The following is a 25,169-nucleotide window of genomic DNA, read 5'->3' as shown; positions in this document are numbered from 1 at the left end:
GTCATTCAGTACATTCAGATCATCAACTGACTTAAATTTATTTCTATATAACATTGCTCAGTCTAGACCTGAATAAAAAATGTCATTGCTGCGAAAGGGCCTGCATTTAAAAAGTGGATGTACTCTAATTGGGTCAAGAACTGTCCGATTTCCAATTCCTGGAAGGATACTTCTAAACCATCACCTTCACAGAAGAAATGTGGTTGGAACAAAATCCAAATCAAAGTCTAAATGACAGTGGTCAAAGATCACTTACACACTTGGTGAGGTTGCAGTATTAAAAAAAATCAACGGTAGAAAACTGACAGTCTGATGTGTTCAGATTGATCTTATTTCAGAGCAATGGATAAATCATGTTAAGAAAGGATGTGCAAGAAGCGATCATGCACAGTGCCCAAGGTCCTAACCCCCAGAGCAGTGTTATGATCTGGGGTTGTTTTAGTTGGTCAATCTATGGATTTTTTCTTTCCTGATGACATGTGAGAGAATGGTTTCGCTAGCATAAGGAATACTTTTTCAAACATGAGTTGACCACCACATTGCACTTCGTAATTAAAGATTAAAAAAAATGGGTCAAATTAAATATTAGCGTGTTTAAACTGGGTGTGTATTCCCATCCAATTATGTGATGTTCTAGGAAATTTGAATGTCAGAGAAATTTCCCAAATTGTGGGAAAACAGCTATAAGTTTACAAAATTCAGGTTCTATGGTAACATCCGTTTTTTTTTCAAAGTAAAATACTTTGACATTGCTACTTAAAAAAAAGCAGAAGTCTTTTAGTTAAGTGATGTGCAAATGTTTTTAAGTTACATAAAAAAGACGACCAACAGAACTGACTGAATGAATAATCTATAATTAGCAAACGGAGATCAGTTGAGTAAAAACACAGTGGTGAGGCTTGTGATTTGAGGTAGCAAGACATAGGCAGATGTGAATAATGCAAATGATCAAATCAGTTTTTTCCCCCAAATGTTAACTTATGATTTCTTAAATGCAGCTAAAATCAGTCAGAAGTGGTTGTGTCTAGACACTCAACGTGCCTGTGACCATTAGTGGAACTGATATATAGTTTTCAGAACGATACATAACAGAAAATGTAACAATTTAACCATGGGAAGGGTTTTCCCAGGCTACCCTACGAATGTTTACGAAATGCTACGTGAATTTGAGAAAACCGTCACAGAAAGTGTGAATGTTCTGTGTTTCCATCTACCAGTGTTTTGTTAATACTCTGACGAGGAGCGACTACACGTAATCAAATGAGCACCTGTCATGGAAACATCCAGTATATCATAGTTTCCACCATCCGTTATAATTTCTTTTCAGCATCATTGTGACAAAAGGTCCACCTTAGTCCAGTACAGAAGTGTTTTCTGTGCAAAACTTGCCAGCAAGTCACCACCAAGCCACCAGTGATTAAAAATGGCTGCATTCCTAATGAGAATTTGTTGTGGAGAACATAGTGGTGTTTTTCATAAAAATGTACAAATATTTTACTTATAACTTCCAATAGAGTTACTGTGAGAGAAATCACCAAAATCCACAGATAATATTTCAGCAAAATAATTTTAATTGCAAAATAAATACAAAACAGTAGGAAAGTACAATTGGGTAATTATGTAACACATAAAGTCTCATTATGAGACATTCTTTCTTTCATTCTTGAAGATACTTCAGTTGACAGTGTAAACTAGACTTTTTTTTGTTTTTGCTGTTTTGGAGAAGAGATGAAAATGCAAGTGCAAATTTGTAATTATTTTGCTCATACATTATATATCCCAAGCAGCAACAGGTCTTAGGTCTTTTTTTTTAAACTAGTTTATAACTGTTAATACTACATAATGCAGTTTAAATGTATATTATAATAAATTCCTCTGCAAAGTGAGCACAGTATAACTTAAAATTAGCATTAGGAAAACTAATAAACATCCTGCCAACATATCTGAAATACTACAAATATTAAGGCATTTCTTAGTCTATTGTAATTGTAAGAAAATAAAATGAATCAATAAATAGGCAATAAATAGATGTGTTGTTCCAGAGTGATTTGCTCCAGGATTTCATGAGGTAGTGTCGTCCACACATTCACATCGTCATCGTCATGCTTGTAATTTAAGAAAGGCGACTGTATGTCTGCAAAACAGGTTTAAAATGTTACTCACCCGGAGTGAACTTTATGCTAATTAGACTATACTTTTTTAAACCTGACAGTAGTAGATAAAAATGAAAATGTATTATTAAGGTTTTTTTTTTTTTTGTGAACTAACCTTTTGCAGACGGGACTGCAGGTTCTCCAGAAACTCTTTGCTGCTGACCATCGGGTACGAGTCGCAGGACATGCACGCGGCTTTCTGAAAAGGCAGAGAAAAGGAACGGCGATCAGTTAACGTTCAGCATTCAGCAACGTTGGACAAAGTCTAAAAAACACATATTGTTTACACTGAAATGTTTAGAAATCTTACCTTTATTTCTTCCCCACTGCAGGTGTTCATGCTATTCATCTACAACAAGAAAAACACGAGCAAACATGTTAGCGCTGATTTTCTTGTTACACTATACATTATTTGTAACAAGTAAGTAAACAATGATTTATGTGAAATTCTACTCACAATGGTGGGTTTGGCCAGATTTCTCTCCAGTTTCCCTTTCAGTGAAAGGAATCTTGAAGAATTCAGAGAGCTGGTGGATTTAAGCTCTTTTTTGAAGCACTCGAAAGCAGACTGGGAGCAGCACTCCTAACCAAGCAAACAAACCATTTCATTAACAAACTGACTAATCCTTATTTAAATGTCTAATGTTGCTTAAAGAGCAGTGCATTTACTTTGACACTTGATTTTAAGCAATTCATTAAGATCTTGAATGTGATAGGCTAATGGGTAAATCTATTGACTTTTGTTTCAGGACACACTGGAAAAAGTCTATCAGCACTACGGGAACAGTAGTGCATTTTTTTGTTTTTCTGAATTCCCCCTCCTAACTCTAAAACTCACTTCACAGAACTGTCAGGGAAACATCATAATTTCCGCACAAAAGCATATAATTTAGAGGTTACAATGAGAATCAAGAGAATTTAGAAAAAAAACGTTTCACTGTAGATTAATGCATTTGTTGGATTTTTTTTCCTATCTTGACATGACAGTATATCGCTCCCCATTGATTACATCCTGAGCAAACCTACACTTAAAGACCGAAACTCTGAACACCACAATGCATGGCCATTAGAGAACTAAAAGGCGAAATGCATTAAGAAGTGAAACTGCTCGGCCATTCGGGCAGCCTACAGATGTGCTGCTGTTTCATTACTCATCAGATTTCTCCTAAATTAGGCACACTTTCTCCAAACTCTCGCATGAGTCGCTTTCTGTTTGACTCTTAGTCACAAGTGAGAGAGAAAAACCAAACTCGCCTAAAAACATCTTAAACGAGTCAAGTCAAAAATGCATCTTATCTCTTTCAAAGTCTAGTCATAGTTGTGTCATAAATTAGGCACGTTAGGTTTCTGATTTACTGCAGCGAATTTGTAATTGTACAAAAAACATGTAATGCATCATACGATTCAAAGTTGCTTCAAATCTTTTCCCTCCCTCGCAAAGAGTGCAAATATAAATACTATTATGTCTATTTAAAAAAAAAAGTTACGCTGAAAAATGGAAGATTGCTAAGGAATTTCTGCTCTTTGCACCCAGAAATTACAAATTTTATGTCAGCTGAGAAACAATCTAAAAGTCACCTGTCTTACCTTAATATCATTTGTTGGTGAGTGAAGAAATGTGTTGTCCTGCAATACAGATTAAAATCAAGTCAGTTAAATAGAGCATTATGTCAGTTGAGCAAACTGTTGGGTTGAGCAAAATATTAAATAAGCAACTAACCTTTAAATTTTCAATAAGTCCTTTGAGGAGGCGCATGGCTTGCTGGAGGAGTTTGTCAGTTTTCATATCCTTAGGAGGCGTCGTCTGAGCCCAGCAGGCTGCTACGAGCAGAACACACAGAGCACAAGAGAAAGTCGTCTTCATGTTTATCTATACTATTGACTTACACTGATCCAAGCTCTAATAGGCTATATGTGCGTTTAAACAGTTGCGTTCATACTGGATACAGGTGTACACATACCTTTATATAGGATACCTTGGGACCTAGGAAAACCACGTCTTAGCTGCTGTTGGAAAAACACAGGGACAAACAGTGACTAATGACTTTTTCTTTTCCATTGGCTCCGTTACGACTGTCATCGAGAGAGAGAATCGTTTGCGTGGGGGATGTACGGATGCGAGAGTTTTTTTTCTCTGTGTGTGTACTTGTTGTGTGCAATTGCGTGTATGTGTGTGTGTGTGAACATGACCTAGACTTTCTGCACACTTGGCAGGAAACTACGAAGTGCTCTCAGTTCCTCTTCTCATTCTGAATCAGCAGTAGGTCTATGTGTGTTTTGCGAACACACATATAGGAGATATAGGTGCGATTGTGTGGATGTCAACGTAAAAGGTGCTTTTTGTTGTCTTCCCACACATACATTGTGTTGATTCAAGAAAACAACAGGATGTCCGTTTTATGCTCTTTTTTACGTGTGAGATAAAAATAGCGTATTCGTGATGAAACGTTCCCCAAAACAAGCAAGGTGTATATATATTTAATATATATATTTAATTTATGCTGAAAAAATATTGAGGATATGATGTGTAAAAAAACTTGCATTTTCATGCAAACATGTCAATAATGTTTTTTTTTTTTTCGTTTTTTTTCGTTTGCAGAAAACAGACTTACATGTGTGCATGTGCAAAGGAATTTGAGCATGTCATTTTCAGATGTGGTTTTAGCGGGTCAGTTTCTCGTGACATAATCAGTATGCATATCATCATTAAGGAAATGAGGTCACAGTCATGCATAGGAGATTGCTGGTCTTGAATAAAGAGGAAATGATGCGTGGGCGATGCGATATTACCATATGCCCATAATGTCATTACTGAAGGGAAAAGCCCAGGTGACCCCCAGAATACTGGAGAGAGGCATTCTGTCTGCACAATCTCACTGGGGATTCCTCACCCATACATGGAGTCTCTGTCTCAGCTCATGGAAGAGAGTGTGTTTAACTACAACCAAAATGACTCACAACTTCCGTCCTGTCATCATGTCTGTATCTGTGTTCTGTATCTAAGTTCTATGAAATAATAATATTCTGATGTAAGAGCAAAGTGAGATGCAGATGAAGAGATCCTTATAAAAAAAATAACCTTACAGCGATAAAGCATAATATTTATATATTGATATGGAGCCATGATATGGATAAAATGTTTAGTTTCTTTACATATAGATCGAGAGAGAGAAAGAAAGAGAGAGAGAGGATTGTCTGTGGTTGGTAGTGTTAAACGCAAATTGCATTTGAAGGAAATGTGGTCAAAACTAAAGGAAACTTGTTGAAAAATGAGCTGTTTGGTAAAATGTATTTAGGTAAAACAACATTTTGTGCCCTTAGAATTCAAGGGTTCTGTCTGACTTTTTGTCAAAATTTAAATATTTACATTTTCTTATTCTTTGACAATGTTTTAACATAATGTAAGGTGTTTTCCTTTTTTAAGTGATATGCATATGGATTATTTACTGAAGCTAAATATCTTAAATTTAATTCAATTTAGTTTTATTTATATAACGCTTTTAACAATGGTCATTGTCGCAAAGCAGCTTTACAGAATAAAATAAACTATTAAACAAAAAAAAAAAACAGAAACACTCAGATAGAGGCATTAAGAGGCATGTTGATTTAATATTGAACAATAAGAAAACTGAACAGGTTATAAAGAATACAAAAGAAATAGTACTGTGCAAAAGTTCTGTATTTCAAATATAGTCTTGAGGAATAGTTTTGTCTCTCGTTAAGCCACACTATAAATCATTTAAGCATTTAAGGTGCAGATGATGACAGATGATCGGGCCAGTATACTGATGTTGCTGAATGCTGAATGGTTTGAACAGACGAGAGGGGGAAAGAGCTACTAAGGTTGAACCAATTTTTTAATTTTATGCATTTTTAAGCATTTTGCGGTGTGTCACGGTAAAACTTTTGTTCCCACTTTCTTACATAACTATGTACATCATTAATTATTAATAAAATAAATAATAATCATAATAATATAATCATTTATATTTATAAGTGCCTTTTAAGCACCCAAAGACAAGTCACATTTAACATAAAAAGTAAACAGCATTTACTAAAGAATTGAGAATAAAATCTTTAAAAATAGAATAGTAGACAATTAAAATCCGCAAAATTAAATATAGTGTAAAATGAAATAAAATAAGTCAGGCAGTCCTTGATCAATATGTAGATGTAAAATCACTACTATAGGTAATAAAATAAATAAATAAGTAAAATAATAAATAAAATTACATGAAAGTTGATCATTTAAAAACATGAATCTTGACAGCTGCTTTAAACTCAGAGATGGTGTTACATTGCAAAATATTAAGACAGAGTTTGTTCCAGGGTCTTGGCACCACAAAAGAGAATGCTTTAGAATCGGTTGTTTTAAGATTAAAGCCTGGTACTGATAGCAGGCCAGCCGAGGCAGATCACAATGATCGAGTAGGTGCATGTGGTCTGATCAGTTCAGTCAGGTATACTGAAGCCAAGTTGTGCTAAAGCTTTAAATGTAAATAATAATAAAAAATTATAATAATAATTTAATATGAAGAAATCAAGGGTGATAAAGGAAGATTTTTGTATAGTAGTATACAAAGAGTATCCTCTCTTAGTATTAGTAAAAAAGAGCTAATTTATTTACAATTATTAAATTATGTTTAATAATTTAATTTAATATCATGTTAAAATTTTATTAATCCTCTAATCCTGATTGTCCTTTTTCCAAGGTGGTTTTAGTAAAGTTTGTGTACAAAATGGCCATATTTTTGGCAAAGTAGCATTTTTTAAGTGCTGAGCATTCAGATACAGAATGCATTTGCGTAAAACATTTGCAATGCTGATCATGGTGTTATACTGCTGTGGTGAGGGTCTTAACCCAGTAGTGACACTGAATATTACTGAGAGCCATACGGATTAAATTATTTGTTGTAGGGTTTTACATACAAAGTGGGACAACTAAGAAGAAATTATTAAAGCTTATAGACTGATACTTTGCTCAGTGTTGTGCTTAGTGTGGCGAAAATGAAAAAAAATTAATTTAGAAAGACAACGACAGTAAATTGTAAACAGCAATAGAAGCCCTACAGTCAACATCTATATGTCTAAAAAGTGACCAAGGCAATAGGTGTGGTTATAAAATGACCAATTAATCCTTGTTTCAGCTGTTAACACACTACATATATACTATACACTGTCCATAAGCCCTTTTTTTTATTTCTTATTACTTATTTAAACTCATTATTTTATACTCAGCATTTAGTTATTTCTGCTGAGTTTTTAAGAATTTTATCATATAAAAGACATTAAAAAGACAAAAAATGTTCAGTGTAAAAAAAACATGCTTTAATTATTTAGGTATCCATGTGTTAATAAATTTTAGAAATGTTGCAAATCTGTCAATAAATTTAAAAATAATACACTTTTATCTGACTTCATTTCAGAGAATTGGGGTATATCATAAGGGGAAAAAAAAGCCAAAAGAATCGAATGATAAGTGCCATATCAGTGGATAGCCCAAGATTTGTCAGCATCTGATCTCATGTCTGTTATCATATTTCCATCAGAACTCAGCAATCAGTCTAAATTTGGGTTCATTTTCTCACTGAGTAACACAGAGTTCTTAGTCACCAGTTTTCTTTTTTAAAAAAAAATCCCTTACAAACCACAGGATTTGAATATTTAATATGAAATTCAAAGCTGAGCCTGGGGTCAGAAGGAACCAGCCATTTTACCCAAAAGTCACTTTATTTACTTTAATACACTGTTTGTCCCACATTTACAAATGCACACGTATATTCACACTTGATTTAAAGATTGTACAGAGCGCTCAGTTATCTCTTGCCTGTTGATTCACTCGTGCTGTGGTAACTAGTTAATAGTTGAGTTTGTGGTTATCGTGTGGGCTGCTTATAAGCGTACGCTTTTGTAGTGGTCAATAACAGCTGCATAAAAATGGCATTTTGCCAATCAGACCTAAGTGATATTTTCAGTTCACTGAGTCTGCAGTACTTGCAGGTGGCTCTTTAAATGCTATTCTTCAGAAATTACTCAGAACCGTTCATATATAAATGTTCAGAAAAAAAAACGAAAAGAACACACAGTCTCTTTCATTCTTACTCATGTTCCCTGTAATGAATAATAATAACAATAATAATAATAATAATAATAATAATAATAATAATAATACCAACAACATAATGTTGGTTTGTATTTAATGAGAAGAATCATCTAATCATAATCATTATTAAACCTCAGTGGTACCTTTAGATACAAATTTTAATCAGATATTTACTTTATGTTTATGCACACATTATACATAAACACATACATATGTGTATGTGTAGTTATGGAGATTTTTAAGTGAGTAGCTATCTCTATTACAGGCTCTTCATGATTTGAGATTTTAAATTTACTTTCACTATTATTTCATTTGTTTATTGTTTTTCCATCTTTATGAATAATTAAGGACTTTTTGGCTTGACATATTTATGCTCCAGTAAATTAGAAAGTCATGGATGACTTCTAAACCCATTTTGATGTTTAAAAAAAAAAAAGAAAAAAATGTATGAGGATATCCTACCTTTACATTTTGTTCATTAAAATGTATATATTTAGTGTGAGAATAAAAATAAAAAGGCATTTTTTTTATTTTTACCAAGGGTGGTGAGGGTATATTTTATATATACATACACACATACACACACACACACTGTGGGTATTGATGTGATATTGGTGTGGTGTGAATATGAAAGGACACATATGGCTCAGTATTATTCAGAGTGAGAGCATGCAGCGGGCCGATTTTGCGGATATTACGGTAAGTGTGCAGGAAGGCGGCAGGGTGTAGGTGGGGGATGGCCTCTATGGGGTGTCTCTCTACACTAGGAATAGTTGGTTTACGTGCTTGTTTGTGCCCTACTGCCATGGAACCCTCGCCTCTATCAGCGGACTTTATTTATAATTCCGCAATAGTAATTTGTAGCTTAACCGAGTCCAGGTTTAAATTTAGCTTTACCTGAGGTCTTTCGTCAGCAAAAAGAAAAAAAAATTAATTGCCAAACACCTACGAAACCTAAAATGTTATATCCTGTAGTGGTTGGTTTTGTCTGCACTGAGCATGAGCATATGCTACAAGAGCGTTATGAATAGCAAAGAGCTGTCTATATTCAATTAACACCATATATCATGATAGTGAAAACTTCAAGTCAAGTAAGCAATGGTTTAAAAATCTCAGCTGTGCTTACAGGAGGCCAAAACCTTGTTCGGTTTAATTTAGTTTTGAGATTTTTTTTCTGTTACTGGAATAAAAAAACAACCTACTGTACAGTACTTAAACCCAGAGTTCTTAATGGTTCACTGATGCCAATTGTTTTATTGTTTAAGTTTGTAAGCAAAATTTAATATAATATAATATAATATAATATAATATAATAATATAATATAATATAATATAATATAATTTAATGTTGGTGGCATTGGTGGCTCAGTGGTAGATGTTTTGGTCCAGGTTCGATTCCCAGCACCCAGTGTCCAAACACCAGCCACTAGATGCAGTGCCAACCCTAGATAAAATGGGAGGTTTGCGGACCCCATTGTCTGCTGTTTTGGCTCCTTGCCGGGAGCAGCCAAAAGACCAACAGCAATAATATAAAGTGTGTTCAAGTCAAAACGGGACCTGGGATAAAATTTCTTATGAATGATAGAGTAAAGTTGATTGACATTTAAAAAAGACTTTAAACACAGTATGATGATGAGACATTGAGCCGTAGTAAAACATTTTAAGGAGGGCAATATGTCCACGGATGACTTTCCTGCACTAGTGAACCATGGGATAAGTGCATTAGTGTAGGATTATATAGAGAAATATAGGTACTTTATTCATAGGTGTTTCCTCTCATAAGTGTGTTCTATTACTCTGAACAATCAAAAGTCCTGGTTTTCTTTGAATGCCACTTGTAGACTATTCTATACTATACTATACTATACTATACTATACTATACTATAATAATAATAATAATAATATTGATAACATTGTATTTAATAAAAATGATATCATCATTAAATTAATCTAATTTTATCTAATATATTACTGTGGTGAGTATACTACTATTACTACTAGTAGTAATAATAATAATAATAATAATAATAATAATAAAACAACAGTAACAACTTTAACGTTCTGGTTGGCGTTTACTGACAATAACATCATTAATCTAACTAATCTAATCAAATGAATGTCAGGACTATGATAAGGATTATATGCTTATGATGAGGATATAATAATTATTATTATTATTATTAGTAATAATAATAATAATAATAATAATATTTTTTAACAAACATGTTGGTTTGCGTTAACTGAAAATGACATTATACAGTATTTAAAATTGGTTATGTTTGGCCAAAATTCTAACAAAAGTCTATTTATAGTTGCCTGCTCCCAAAGTCTTACTGTCTCAGTCTAAAGCATCATCATTCTTCTAATAATAAAACAGAAATATAATGGTTAAGTCATTTTTCCTCTGGTTTATTTGAAGGCAGAAAGAAAGTCAAACTACAGTACAGAGCCATGTCACTTCCTCAGCCCCTTCTAATTTTTATTTCTTTATTAGCCACTCAACTAAATATAAAACCTGATGTAAGTATTGAGGGGTTAAGAGTTCAACTGATGCTTATTTGCCATTTTCATAGTCCTACATATGAAAAGATAATTTTTGCATATAAAGATAAATGTTGATTACTAAAATCTTAATTTTACACAATATAGGACAGGATAGATGTAGGAAATTACTTTACATTATCAATTTTTTTCTACAGATTGTTCATTGATTGCATTTATTATAAGATTCTCTGGAAGTGCCATATCAGGCTAAGCACTTTGTAAACACTTTAGCTATATGTGGTTAAAAACCCTCACTGCCACATACCATATGCACTGTATACTTCCTTTGCTTCAATCAGGAGACAGTATTTATAGGTTCAGGTTAATAGGCATCATTTTAACCCCTTAAACTCCAAACAAATACAGAAAACATAGTCCTCTTTATCAGCTTTACACTATTTACTGAATAATTCTTTAAGATCAATGTGTAAATAATAAACAGTAGAGTTTCGGATTCAAATTCAAATTAATCATGTATCATAAAAATGAACTAAACCAGTTTAACCAGTCAACCTTAATTTGACAATTCTGACCATACACAGCATCACATAGACTACATGCATGCCTTCTGTCACACATTAACTGTGATCAGTGATAACATTTATGTGTCTGAAATGGCAAATCTGTGAAGTACATACCATTTGGAGTGCTCAGCAGTTGTATGTGGAGTGCTCACAGGTTTATTCTGAGGGGTCTTGTACACTGAGTGTAATTAGTACACTTTCTGTACATCTGATGTAAAATGGTGACACATTTCTGACCTTTAAGGGTTAACTGACAGCCGTTTGCTTAAAGCATTTTGTTGTTGTGGAAATGGGGAGATTTAGAGGAAACTGAAGGCCAGTTCTTGTCCAGATCGTTGCATGTAGGAGTGTGTATTTGCAACTTCAAAGCTAATTTTCCTCTAAGAGCCGGGGGCATGGCATTAAAGTGGGGCACGCTTTGACAGTGCAGTGAGGTGGCTTTAAAGTTTACTGTGAAAAGACCTTTTCCACTTTAAAGTCATTATACACATCGTAGAACAGAGTTTGGATGTTTATGTTTTCTAATAAAAGGTTATAAGGCTATGACTAATATTCCCGGAAATATAAGTATGGGTCAAATCAGAATTGAGCAGACTTGATGCAAGCGAATGAAATAACTTTTACTAGAAATACAGTATATGACTTGTCATAATTGTGAGTTTCTTTTTTAAATACCCACGACAGCTATCTTGTTTAAACGTACAGTATAACGGCCACTTTCCTTTATTATTAGTATTATTATTACTAGTAGTATTATCCTCATCATCATCATCAATCAGTTTATGTTAAAGTCACCAGTGTTAACTTCTGTTGACTTCTAAAATCTTTATAAACATTTCTGTCCTCTATAATTTTGCATGGTTTTCTGATTTCTACAGAGATTAAGCGGCTGATCAGGTGGTCATATTTGAGATGCTGAGGCGGCGAAAAAAATTGACAGTTTGACGTACATTATTTTATCATTTCACTGTTTCCTACTTTCCGTTTTGAGTTTTTTTGGTTACTGAAACTGATAAACAACACTTTCACCCCACACTCCGCCAGCCCTTTAACGCCTCAGCATTTCGCTAAGGGCTCGGAAAGTAAGCACCATGACAAAATTCCTGTTTATAACTCGGGTAGACATGATTTGGGCAAGTATATTTTATAGAGAATTGTATTTTCTTATCGGTTAGTCCCTTGTTGTCCTAAGCAGACTTGGCTAGATTGCTGGCTTCATTTTTAAACTTTCAAGTTTAAAATCACTTTTACTGACATATTAGTCACTTTTACTGAGTCATTTCATTAATGCACAATTAATTTCACTTAAAGACACCAAGTCATCTCGTTTTCACTATTCATGGTCTGCCACATGATGCTCTTCACATCTGTAAACTGACTAACGTTTAAAGTCATATATGCACTTCATTGAAAGTAAAGGTCAAATCACTTTCAAAAGCATTTTAGCTTTGCAAAGGAAAAAAACTAGCCTGTTTAGCCACTATAGCATGAGAACATGAATATTAATCATTTCAAAAGACATTCTGACCAAATCTGAAAATAACAAGAGAAATGCATTAAAAGTTGCACTTTTATTTCATTGTCTCAGTCCAAAGCACCTATTATTGTTATAAATATTGCTTTGGACTGAGACACTGAAATAAAAGTGCTACTTTAAATGCATTATTTTCTGATTTGGTCAGAATGCCTTTTTTAATAATGAATCTTAATGTTTTTATTCTATAGTAATGTTATAATTCCTATGTGGATAACCAAGACTTGTGTGGTGGATGCTCTACATAAGCTAAAGCTAATAACTATACACCTCTGTAAACAGATGTTAAGGCGTTTGACCTTTACGTTGTGGGTGGCAGTGCTTTTGGCAGTGTCTTTTTATTTGCTTTATTAATTTTAAGAAACAAGAGAAGCTGGAGAGAGAACACTAATGTAAATGTAACTACAGTACGAATTAATTTAAATGCATCATTATAAGAATGAAACAAGGAGACATGGTTATTGGAAAATAATCAGGTTTGAGGTGGTGTTTTATTACTCATGCATGCTCCAAAGGTAGAAACGAATCCAAGCTTATAGCTGCACATGTAAGTATGTAAAACTTGATATCAGAATCTATTCTAATTATATATTCAGGAATCATCAGAAATTTGTATACACAGCGTGTGTACAGTGTGTGTGTGTTTTCTTATACTAGAAAATTGGATGGCATTGTTATGATTAAAAGTAATCAATTACTAACAAATATATTAAAATATATGTTTTTATTCCCCTTTTCTGTGGATTACTGTTGTATCTGCTCCCTCAACAAACCCCTATTTGAATTATAAAATAAGGGACAACAAGGATAGTCAGATTTTCTCCTTCTTGATGTTATTGTTTATATTAAAGATAATAAATATAATGGGATAATGTAAGGTTTAACTTACTACATCACCTCATGTGGGGTGTTGACAAATCTAGAGCTTTTAAGAGTCCTAAAATTCATTTAAGATACAAGTATTAACAAGGTACTTCTGTAAACTTGTCTGTAGTAGTAGTAGTAGTAGAATAGCTGGAGTATTATACACTCAATTACCACTACAGAAAAACAAACAAGTTAGTCAAAACTATTTATTCATTTTTATACAAAATTAAGCATAAGTTTCAAAAAATGCTGAAAAATGAGATTCGAGTTTCAGATTACCATTTTGATACAAATGACCTGAAAACGACACTAAATACAAATAAGCAGAACCTGGAGTAGAAAAAGCAAAGAGAAAAAGACAACACTTTAATACAGGTTAGTCTTCTTCATTATCCGTAAGAACTCCTGTTCATTGATTTCTCCATCACCGTCTCTGTCTGCCTCGTCTATCATTTCCTGCCAGAGAGATCAGAGGGTAACAATGCTAAACAAAACCATAGATATTCAGACAAGACATTTCCCTGATGACCTAAGCTGTTGTTCCTCATGATAAATATCTTTGTGTGATTAAAATACAGCAAGAAGACTCAGTCTAGACAGCATTGAGTCAGCATGCAGTAGGGCATACCATGAAATAGGAACATGACCACATGTTTCTATTTCACGGTCTGCCCTAATGCATGCTGGGTTGTTTTTATTCCCAGGTATGGAAACCTATGTTACATGTTACAGTGTTAGAAATTTTGTCATCATGTGGCCATACTTACCTGTAATTCTTCGTCTGTCAGGTTTTCACCAAGCTCCTTTGCAACTCGTTTGAGGTTTTTGAATGAGATTTTGCCTGTCCCATCATCATCAAACAATCTGAATGCTTTTAGGATTTCTTCCTTTGAATCTTTCTCACTCTGTTTTGGAAGATCATAAAATTAATCACTAAATGTATGTACAGAATTCTAAATAGTGTCTTATGTACTTCCAAGAGCCATTTTTTAAAAATATGCAAAACATGTAAGAAATAAAAACAACTGACGTAGTGGTTTTACAGGAACTTAATCAATGCTGGGGTGGAACGATGCAGCCAAACAAAGTTTTGTGGTTGGAATTACTGGTACCACTCCAAAGTTCATTATTTTCCCACATCTTCTGATGTTTAGATTCTACTATTTAACAAGGTGTAACGTTATTTGACAAGCATTTTTTCTATTGCTCGTCTTTCTTTTTTTCATTCCGCATTAATTTTTCTCAGGTTTGTCACTGACAATTTCACGTTATAGTCTCCCCTTTCAGAAGGAAGCAACCAGACTGGTACAGTGAAGAATAAAACATGCTTTTTTTCCTGAAACGCATGACTGAAGGAGGCACCTGAACAATTTTGATGACGCTTTTAACTACCTTTCTCTACATAATTAATCTGACTAAACACGAGCTAAACAGCTTTAGTTGCTTAACATCTTTTACACCCACAAAACAGAGTCAGAATATTCCCTTGGATTTCATGTGGCTCTGATCACTCAATGATCAAGTGAACCTTGTGACAGCTGTTTCCCTTAGGAAACAAGACAAGGAAAGTTTGTTTTAACACACCATATGAACAAAAGTATGTGGGCATCTGACCATAATATATTGGTTAGTTGGTAGCCTACTTTTGTATAGAATGCTTTTCTATTACATTATAATTTTCCTTTACTGGAACCAGAATGACAATCCCTGCACAAAGTGAGATTATGAAGTTGAGTGTCCTGCACAGAGCACCTCCTTCAAACCCACTCAATACCTTTGGGATGAACTGGAATACTGACTGCTCCCCCAGGCCACCTCCATGCCTGAGCTCACTAATGCTCTTGTGGGTAAATGAACAAACCTTCACAGTGACATTATAAAATCTAGCGGAAAGAGTGAAGGTTATTATAATACCAAAGGATGACTACATCTTGATTGGGAAATTTAACCAGCACATTCAGTACCATGCCTTGCAAAAGTATACATAATTCTTGAACTTTTCCACATTTTTTCATGTTACAACCACAAACGTAAATGTATTTTTTCTGTGATAGACCAACACAAAGTGGTACATAATTGTGACTTGGAAGGACAAATAATAACCTGAAAAGTGTGACGTGCATTTGTATTTAGCGCCCTTTACTTCGATACCCGTAACTAAAATCCAGTGGAACCAACTGCCTTCACAAGTCACCTAATTAGTAAATAAATTCCACCTATGTGCAATGTAAGCTCAATACAGTATAAATACAGCTGCTCTGTAAAGCCCTCAAAAGCTTGTTGAAGCCCAAGGAATACACCAGAGAGTTCAGGGATAAAATTGTGGAGAAGATTAAAGTAGGGTTAGGTTGTAAAAAAAAAAATATCCCAAGCTTTGAACATCTCACAGCCACACTATTCAATCCATCATCAGAAAATGAAAAAAATGTGGGACACTGCAAACTTACTAAGACATGGCCATCCACCTCATTCCTGTTTTTGGCAATAAAGTCTGCTTTGTCCTTGTTTAACTGAAAGAACTTCTGTCTTATCTAACAGTTTATCTGCTTCATACACTGACACAGTAGCTACATTTATATGGACAAGAACCGACTGAAATCATTCTGATTAAAGGTTCCAACTTAATTGTTTACATTGATACTTAAAAAAATTAGTATTTCATTAGGATTAGCCTAGACAGTTCTGATTGAGGTGGTTAGATAATGCATTTTTATTTGACTGGGATATTACTCCCATTATTAGTGGAATATTAAGGTCCATGTTAATGCACCTAGTGAGTTTAATGTTTAGCAATCATTTGGTGATACAGCTAGAACAAATTGAGCATAACCTCCACAACTATGGTAAGAAACATAGTTCTACATGTTATGACTTAATAGGAGTATACAGATATTGAATAAAGCAGGTATAAAAACCCCTGAGAAATCATTATTACACATGGGTGTTTTTTCATATATATATATATTTTTTTTACCATTTTTTGGGTCATCATTGACAGAAAATCATTAAAGTCAATGGTGCCAGAGCCTTCTTTATCGACGTCAGCAATCATCTTCTTGATCTCCTCCTTCTTTGGCTCAAAACCCAGAGCACGCATAGCAACCTGAATAAAGTGAAGAAGTCATACAAGTCAAAATCAGTGAAATTTGTGACTAGATATAAATACTGTATAATGTAATTAATCACTGTGTGAAATATGTGCAGGATTTTAGATCAGCCTATGCAGAATAAAAATGTAATACATTTCTAAACTGTTGATCTTGGAAGTACATTCTAAAGCATGCATCATTGTCAGATTGATGGTTTTAAATATATAACGTTTACATTAGCAGGTTATCTACAATGTACAATAACAGTCCACTGCTGAGCAGGTATTTTATGAGTGGTGGATCTCCATGCAGTTTTAACAATGTCACAGTAGTGACACCGTGGTGTAAGTGTATCAGTTAAAACCACTGAGGTTTTAAAACACTTAGTGGTCACTTAATTATGAGCTATATACATCATGTATGAGCTACATATACAAAGTTTATCTACAAGGTAGGTGTACCTAATGAACCAGCAGGGATGCAAATACCACTCATTAGATAAAAAGATAGATAGATCAACATAAACCTTATTTTTTATGAACTGTAAAGATTATTCTAAGGCTATCCCAGGTGCATACCAAAAACATTTCTAGGGCTGCAACAATGAATCGATTAAATCAATTAAAATCGATTACTAAAAGCGCTGGCAACTAATTTTATAATCGATTCGTTGCGTCACGTGACGCCGGACGCAACGAACAGTTAATTATTTTTTTAAAAACCTTAGTTGAGCGCAAAGCAAAGTGAACACACTCGGTCTCGTGCACTAATGCTAGCAGAGTTCGGCTCCTCATAGACAGGACGGAGCAAAAAAATTTTTAACAAACGAGCGAAGGTAGAAAAATACGTAATTGGGTAAATGTTCACCCTGCTGGGTCCTAGTGTCTGACTGGTATAATCAACATCCATGCAAGCGTGTACTGTTTAAAAAAATATATATATATTTTGTGTCTATATCTATGTTCTCTCTTTGCTCAAGGCTTAACCTGCTCTTTGTGCGTCTGTGTGTGCGCGTCATTGGACACCGATTATTTTATTACTATTATTATAACAGCTCAAGGAGCAACATGTTTGTGCACTTTTTAAAAAAAGTTTAATCGATTGTTAAAATTATCGTTAGTTTACTTTTTCGTTTAGTTTTTTTTTTTTAAGCAGCCCTAGACATTTCCTAACAAGTTGGAAAATTTTACTTACGCCAATAAAACTACTGCCATGTTGTAAAACAAATAGCACTTCACACACACAGTAGCCCAAGCTCAGGAATGAATTTAAATTAAACCCTTAAGATGTGTAGTGGCAATATTACCCCTCTGACCCTTTGGCCAGAATCTTATTGTTAGCAGCCATATAAGGGCCTACCTTTAGAGACAGTGCATTTTAGCCCATGACACCATGTGAAAGTCCAAGCAACTTATCCCATTACTTTAACAAAACCAGTTCTTCTCTGAGAGCGATTTCCAAACAACCTAAGCTACCATAAGTATCCTTACAAACAACTGTATGCAAGAAATCTTGGCACTGCAACGTTCAGGAAGGAGGAAAAAACTCCCAAGGATGAATAAACTTTGGTCTAAAAGCCTCAAATGCAAGCCAAAATGACGACAGAAGCGCTGGTGAGGTATCTGGAGACATCCGCTACAAAATATATGCATCTTTCACTAATCTAGTCCAATATCACTTTGAATGCTGTACACAGAAGAATCTCCTCCTCCAAGATTAGCATAAAACAGGCCAGATTAATGTTTGCTGGTCATCATTAGCCTTTAACCTCCAATTTTGTATCAAAATGACTTTAAGACAACAAAAAAAAAAAAAGGGGGTGGAAAAACAGTATTGGAGTGGCCATAATGGTTGCATGGTCTCTGGGGATGTTATAGTGTTAACACCAGGATGTTGGCAGAGCACCCTTTAAGTACTTTGACTTGTTTCTCCAGCACATCCCGTAGGTGCTTAATCAGATTGGGATCGGGGAAATTCAGAGGCTAAATTGGCAGCCTTGGCCTTTTTCCCATGCATCAGGGGTTGTGGTGCACTGGATGTTCTAGTGTCTATTTATCATGGCCAGCATTGACATTTGAGCTGCATTTCTGTGGAATTTGAGTGGACGAGCTGGCCTTTGGTCTCTGTGTTCATGGATGTGCATTGGGTGCCCATGATCCTGGCACCAGTTTGCTGGTTTATAGTTGGTCGATGCTGTTTAGCCCATCTGACACTGGTGTTGATGTTTAACCTGATTGGTGTATCTGTCTTTTACCTTTTAAAACTGACAGAAACAAAGTGGATCCCATAACTGACTTATGAAATATGTCTTGATAAAATTTTTAGTTGTAAAAATCGGATTTTGAATGCAATTAGCTTCGGTGTAATGTTTTAGTCTCGGGTGTATATGATGCCTTCAGAGTATTGTCTTACTTTAAGCTCTTTAACGTCAATAGTGCCAGAACCGTCAGTGTCGAACAGATCAAACGCCTCTCGGATCTCCTGCTTCTGTTCCTCCGTCAGGTCCTGTCTGGGAGCTGCTTTCTTCCGCTGAATTGCAGTTGCACTTGGTTTTCTGAAGCCAGATGCCTAGAAACAGGGAAACCAAATGATTAATGGATAAAATTTCATCAACAAAAGGAGTCACGGCTGGATGTTGTTAAATACTGAAAGATCAGGTTTAAACATCTGTATTGTGTTCTGTCCTTTTTTAAACATATAGTGCTACTGTAGCATAGACATTGCTTTTACTGAATAATGAATACAAAACAAGATAAAGTTGATAAAAAAAATACATAAACGTAATTTCAAGGACTTTGTACCATTAAACGAACAAGTTATGTCTGGGATTCTTTCGCATTTAAATAAAATGCAGGAACTGATAGGGGTTTTTATGCACAGCTAATGCTTTGCTCCATATTAACAAAAATAAGGAAATGTATTGTCGTAGCTAACCATAAACTAAAACTAAACACCAACACAACATCTAGTTGACTAATTACACACCTCCCCTAGCCCGTAGTGTTTTACCTAAATGGCAAAGGGAATAAGGAAACAACACTATTCCTGTTGCCAGGTTAAAAAGTTATAACAGCCGAACGTTAGCTTCAAGCTAACCAGCTAACAACATTTCTCTAAAACGCGCTTATTTCTCGTGTGTACATATTTTAAGCTTAAATAACACACACACACACTATAATAACTTCTCACCATCTCAGACTCAGCGTGTCTAAATTTCTATGCGTTTAGCAGAAACAAAACAAACCGTCAAGCAAGGTTAGATAACGTTGCTTAGGTAAGAAAGGATGTTGAATAACTTTTAAGGGGTGTGGCTATCCGTGGAGTGACAGCGAAAATGCCTAATAGAAATTCACCCCCGCTTTAACTACAGTGCGTCTGACCATTCTTAAACAAGTAGGCGGGGAAAGTAGTTTGTGATTGACAGTTCAGCGTTCGTTTAGACTCAGTATCTTAGCAACTGGCGTGGACCTGACGCTGTGGATGCAACGCGCATGCGTAAACCTTGAACGGAACAGCAGTATGGGGACGAGGAGGAGATTTCGAAGGTTTGTGTTTTTAGCTCGATCGACGTTTTATAGCGCACGCGAGAAATTACGTAGAGAAATGTCTGAAAGATTTGTATTGTAATTAAGAAGTATTTAATTGATTGAATTCAGCTATACACTACGAAAAGGCTAAAAAAAAAAAAAAAAAAGCCAAGACTCACGTGCAGGCGGTGAAGCAGCCTACTGACTCTCTTTCTTTGACAAGAATTTCAGTTGTAAACAGTTAATAGAATTACTTATATGTATAAATACTGTAAGGTGCTTGTTTGTAAGCCAAGTTGAAAGTTATTGTGCTTGGGCTTAGCAATGGACAACTTATTTTATGTTCATATTCTTGAGCTTTGATAAAGGAGTTAAACTGGAGTTTGGATGGAGGAAGAACTTAAATGTGGACATCTGTACCATTAAGTTTGTTATTATACTATGTTTAACATATTGGATTAAAAGAAGTTTTCAATATCAGTTCCTGCACTCTTGCGGCACTGTGGCTTAGTGCTCATCACTGACACCGTACACCTCCATGTTTCAGGTTCGAGTCCCGCCTAGTATGTGGCGTTTGCATGTTCTCACAGTCCAAAGACATGCAGGTTAGGTTAATTGGCGTTCCAGTTGTCCGTAGTGTGTAAATGGGCATGTGAGTGTGTGTGTTTTTTTTGCCATAGATTAACATCCCATCCAGGGTGTACCACGCCTTGTGCAAAGTCTCCTAGGATAGACTCCCAGTCCCCTGTGACCCTGTATACAGGATAAAGCGATGAGTGAGTGAGTGAGTTTCTGCATTAATACAGAATACCATATACAAAAATACAAACACACACCTTCAAAAACACTTTTAAGATAGGAGATAAGATAAGATAAATCTTGATCAATCCAGAGGGAAATTGCAGCTCTGCAGCAGCTCAGAAAAAAGCTGACACTAAAGCATACACAAGTACTTAGGGGAAAGAGGAAACAAAAACAAACTAACAAAAAAAAGGATACATTAGGGTCACAAAAGTACTATTTATACAGTATGTACATTTGTACAGGGAGGTAGTATGTCTAGAGAAGACATTTGTGCACATTTTCTGCATACTTTTTACTTTTTTTTGAGTAAGATTGTTTATCAGCTGCGAGAATAGACATGTACAGTGGCAATTCACTCCTCATGAGGAACAAGGATGTCGACAGTACCCCACTCCTGCAGGGACTCATTAAAGAGCTCTATGGCTTAAGGTATAAATAACCTTCCATAACGCTTCTTAAAGCAGCGAACATGTCTCTGTTACTGGGTAGATGAGGGTCATTGTTCAATATGGTTTATATATATATTTTAAGTGTCTCTGCTCTGTTGAGTAGTGAATCCAGTCTGGTTCCTATGACAAAGCCTGCTTTCCTGAGCAGCCTATTAAGCCTATTAGCATTTCCCACACTCCAACCATTGCCCCAGCACACCACAGCATAAAAAACATCACACTGCCCACAAAAGACTGATAAAACACATTTGAAAGTGTTAAGCTCCAATCACATGGGATATATATTCTTAATTAATTACAGCAAAGAAAACTTTGTATTTGATCTTCAACTTCCAATTGTAAGCAGGCTCTTTATTATAATCCTTAATGTCTTTGCTCTTTATTATTACAGATAGTACTGTAGAACTGCATCTCTCCACCCTACTGATGTCACTGCTGGGAAGTGCAGCAACAAACCAGAGCCGCCATATTGGTCTTCAGGAACTGGTGGCCATGGCAGCTGCGACTTATACATTTTTGGGCCCCAGTAAACACTACAAAATGATCCAAAACAAAGCAAGTGATGAGGCGGTGCTCGTCTGCTCCTGTTATCGTCTGCTGGAGCAGTTGGAGCTCAGTGGTTCCGTGGCTCAACTTCTGCGTGAGACCACCTCTTCTCATTGGCGGACACTGCGTTCTGGCACGGCCTCACTGATCTTTCTGGCCGGCGTCTGGAGCAGGGTGGCACTGGAATGTCTCCACCAAGGCATTTCTATTCGGCACATAGTGGCCGGCATGTCAAAGGGGTTGGAAATGTGTCTGGAGGCCTGTAAGCTGAGTGCTGTGGATGTGGAGTCAGTTGTTTGCAATGCTGCTGATGTACAGAAACAGCAACTGAGGGGGAAAAGCGGCGACTACATGAATTCTCAGGATGGCTTAAGTTTGGCACATTGTGTAGGAGTGAGGCAGTTAGCTCAGAACTGTGCTAAAACTATAGATAGTGTGCCTATGCTTTCCGTTCTGAAAGACCAACGTTCTTTAAAGCACAATTTAAAACTCAAACACAGTAGGCACTTTAATCGTAATTATATCACAGACGATGGGAGGATACACACAAGTTTTGAAATCGCTTCTCTGGCTGAAGCCGTTTCTCACGGATGTGCGACGACTATGAATTTAGTTATCGAAGCTAGTAGGATTCAGTGTAGATACAGCGGTCCAGATCAGAGCTGCAAAGCGCTAGACATTGATAAATTAGCTACATGCTTGTTGCCGGGATTATCCGAGGAGCACTCGAGTGTACTCCATGGGTATGTTGTGATGTTGTCTGCAGAACAGGCATTGCTGGTCAAACAACTAAAAGAACAGACATTAAAAATCGGCCTCATTCATGGTGACCTGAGTGAGAAACACCGTCATGTAGGTTTCAACAGACCTAAAAATGCCACATATCTGAGTGATTGCTCTGATTTTAGAGGGATCAGCCGCGAGGAGAAATGGATGGATGAGGCACTCAGAATACTTCCAAACCTCAAGGTAGACATTGTTTTAGTGAGTGGTAGTGTTACTGAGCAGCTGAAAGATCACTGCCTCCACCGTCACATCCTCATCATCGAGCATGTACCAGTGTCCATTTTGAATGCCTTTGCTTCAGCTACGGGTGCTCTTCCAGTCTCGTACATCTCACAGCTCAGTGAACGATGCGTTGGTTCCGGAGTCAGGGTGAACCCACGCAGAGAGTATCGCACTGAGGGAACGGAATGGACTGTGGTGAATGTTGTGACTGATGGCACAAGTCTGGTCACGGCGCTCATCGCAAGCTCTGTTCATGCTAAGCTCCAGAGCATGGAGGATGAGTTTTGGAGTTGTGCCTATCGCGTGCACCATGCACTTAAAGACGGAAAGCTACTGCCTGGAGCCGGAATTGTAGAACTAATCTGTATCCGCCAGCTCCAGAATCGCGGGAATCTATCCCAACCAGAGGAGAAAGGAGATGAGCTTGATGCAGCCAGAGCAGCAGCACCATATGAGCAGGTAATCCTGCGGCACATGGCCGAAGCCTGGATGGATTATGTGTCCACGCTGATGGTGAACACTGGCCATGTCAAGTGCAAAACACAGGCATGGACATGTATTGCTCAGCATATAAAGCAGTGTGAGAACAGAGTGCTTTGGAATCATCAGATGCCAGAAACTTTTAAGGACTACGTGGAAATAATACAGAGAATGGGAGAACGTAAAGAGGAGGAAGAGGAGATGCTGGAAAGAGAAAGAGTCGAAACGAGAGTGTATGATAATCTGACTGTAAAGTTTGAGGTTTGGAGGAGAGCTCTGGATCTGGTGTTTCTGATTCTTCAGACAGACACTGAAATTGTTACAGGAATAAATGGCAGAGAAGAACAATACAGGGATTTTGTAATTCTTTAGAATATGAAGGTCTTCAGACAAAAAGTGACATTTCTCCGGTTGGGCTTATTTAAACCTCACATTACTTCGAAAACATTAGCAATCCTGTCGAGTAAAGACGTGAGATTTTTACATCGGGCTGCCAATTCACTCGTCCACTGGATGTCAGTTCTTGGCTGGCCTTTTTTGGTGTTTCATATTCTGGGTGTCTCGTTGTTCCTTCCGGCTTAGAAACAGATTTTTGTCCTACGTATCGTACAGTTATTAACATGGCAGTGTAAGTGTTCTGCTTGTACAGGAAGAGTCAACACTGATTTGATTTAAGGACATCTGTCCAGATGTTCAGCCTACTGTCAAGTGTACAACACCTGTAAAGCACTACTATTAATGGATGTCACTATATTAATATATATTTTTTTATAATAAACACAAAATAAAGTATTATTTTTTGTATCATTATGTTTTTAATTATTTTGATTATATCATGGAAAAGATAACCATTAACTACTTAAAACATTTGACAGATCGTCACAACATGGCACTTACTGTAAATAAAATAAAGAATGAACACAAAAGAATGAACAGCTTAAACACAACTGACCATGTAAATGACCTTGGTTGTCACCTTTCTGTTTGTATAGTGGATGATTACAAGTTAACTATTTACACAAAGAACAAAGAAAGACTTAAGGAATCATTGTTCCTTTGAGTTTTATGACAGTTGCTCAGTATATGACAAGCATTATTGGATAGTCTGACTTGCAATAAAAGGGGGACTAAATTCGCAATGGAATGTTTAACAAGGGTAAGTGTGTGATGGTTAGGGGTCCACAGGTTTTTGTCCATATATCATATTTCTTTTATTTGTATTTTGGTCAACATTGGCCTCCACGGTCCCTAGTTTGACTACACTGGTTTCTAGATGGATCTTAGTTACATACAATTAATTTAATCAATAATAAACAGATGTACAAGAATGCAACTACACAGTTCAAAATCAACAGTGTTCATGTATGTGTGCTTGTTGTTCTGTGACATACTGGTGTCTTAATCAGAGTGTATTTGTACCTCTTTTACAAGATCCACATGGACGAATTTTATTTGATATTGAGCCAATTCTAATAAGTGTTTTCTTCTGCTGTACACTGTAATCTTAATATAATTTGCATAAAATTGAGATAAAGTCTTT

General features: G+C 35.9%; 3 protein-coding genes across 5 annotated transcripts; 1 reads left to right on the top strand and 2 right to left on the bottom strand.

Moving 5' to 3' along the window:
• Window positions 1-1,564: 1,564 nt before the first annotated feature.
• il21 (interleukin 21) lies at window positions 1,565-4,503 on the bottom strand. 2 transcript variants are annotated; one of them, XM_053480558.1, is made up of 7 exons: window positions 4,115-4,503; window positions 3,874-3,974; window positions 3,741-3,779; window positions 2,611-2,736; window positions 2,464-2,502; window positions 2,269-2,352; window positions 1,565-2,134 (listed from the first exon to the last, which is right to left on the bottom strand). In XM_053480558.1, exons 2-7 carry the CDS (start codon window positions 3,937-3,939, stop codon window positions 2,114-2,116), a joined length of 375 nt encoding a protein of 124 aa, XP_053336533.1. In that variant the 5' UTR covers window positions 3,940-3,974; window positions 4,115-4,503; the 3' UTR covers window positions 1,565-2,113. The 2 variants fall into 2 exon arrangements, with proteins under 2 accessions (XP_053336533.1, XP_053336524.1); XM_053480549.1 differs by lacking the exon at window positions 4,115-4,503 and having other exon boundaries at window positions 3,874-4,105.
• bbs12 (Bardet-Biedl syndrome 12) lies at window positions 2,459-24,424 on the top strand. Of its 2 annotated transcripts, none has more exons than XM_053480525.1 (2): window positions 2,459-2,530; window positions 21,987-24,424. In XM_053480525.1, exon 2 carries the CDS (start codon window positions 22,022-22,024, stop codon window positions 23,999-24,001), a length of 1,980 nt encoding a protein of 659 aa, XP_053336500.1. In that variant the 5' UTR covers window positions 2,459-2,530; window positions 21,987-22,021; the 3' UTR covers window positions 24,002-24,424. The 2 variants fall into 2 exon arrangements, with proteins under 2 accessions (XP_053336500.1, XP_053336492.1); XM_053480517.1 differs by lacking the exon at window positions 2,459-2,530 and adding an exon at window positions 20,294-20,360.
• On the bottom strand, window positions 13,919-20,135 carry cetn4 (centrin 4). Its single transcript, XM_053480536.1, has 5 exons — window positions 20,005-20,135; window positions 19,228-19,383; window positions 16,701-16,829; window positions 14,494-14,631; window positions 13,919-14,182 (listed from the first exon to the last, which is right to left on the bottom strand). The coding sequence occupies exons 1-5, from the start codon at window positions 20,005-20,007 to the stop codon at window positions 14,093-14,095; spliced, it is 516 nt and encodes a 171-aa protein (XP_053336511.1). The 5' UTR covers window positions 20,008-20,135; the 3' UTR covers window positions 13,919-14,092.
• Window positions 24,425-25,169: the final 745 nt, after the last annotated feature.

The sequence above is a fragment of the Clarias gariepinus genome, chromosome 2, assembly GCF_024256425.1.
Source record: "Clarias gariepinus isolate MV-2021 ecotype Netherlands chromosome 2, CGAR_prim_01v2, whole genome shotgun sequence".
Classification (NCBI taxonomy): domain Eukaryota; kingdom Metazoa; phylum Chordata; class Actinopteri; order Siluriformes; family Clariidae; genus Clarias; species Clarias gariepinus.
The sequence above is the reverse complement of the archived record's forward strand: the minus strand, read 5'-3'. Positions and strand labels throughout refer to the sequence as shown.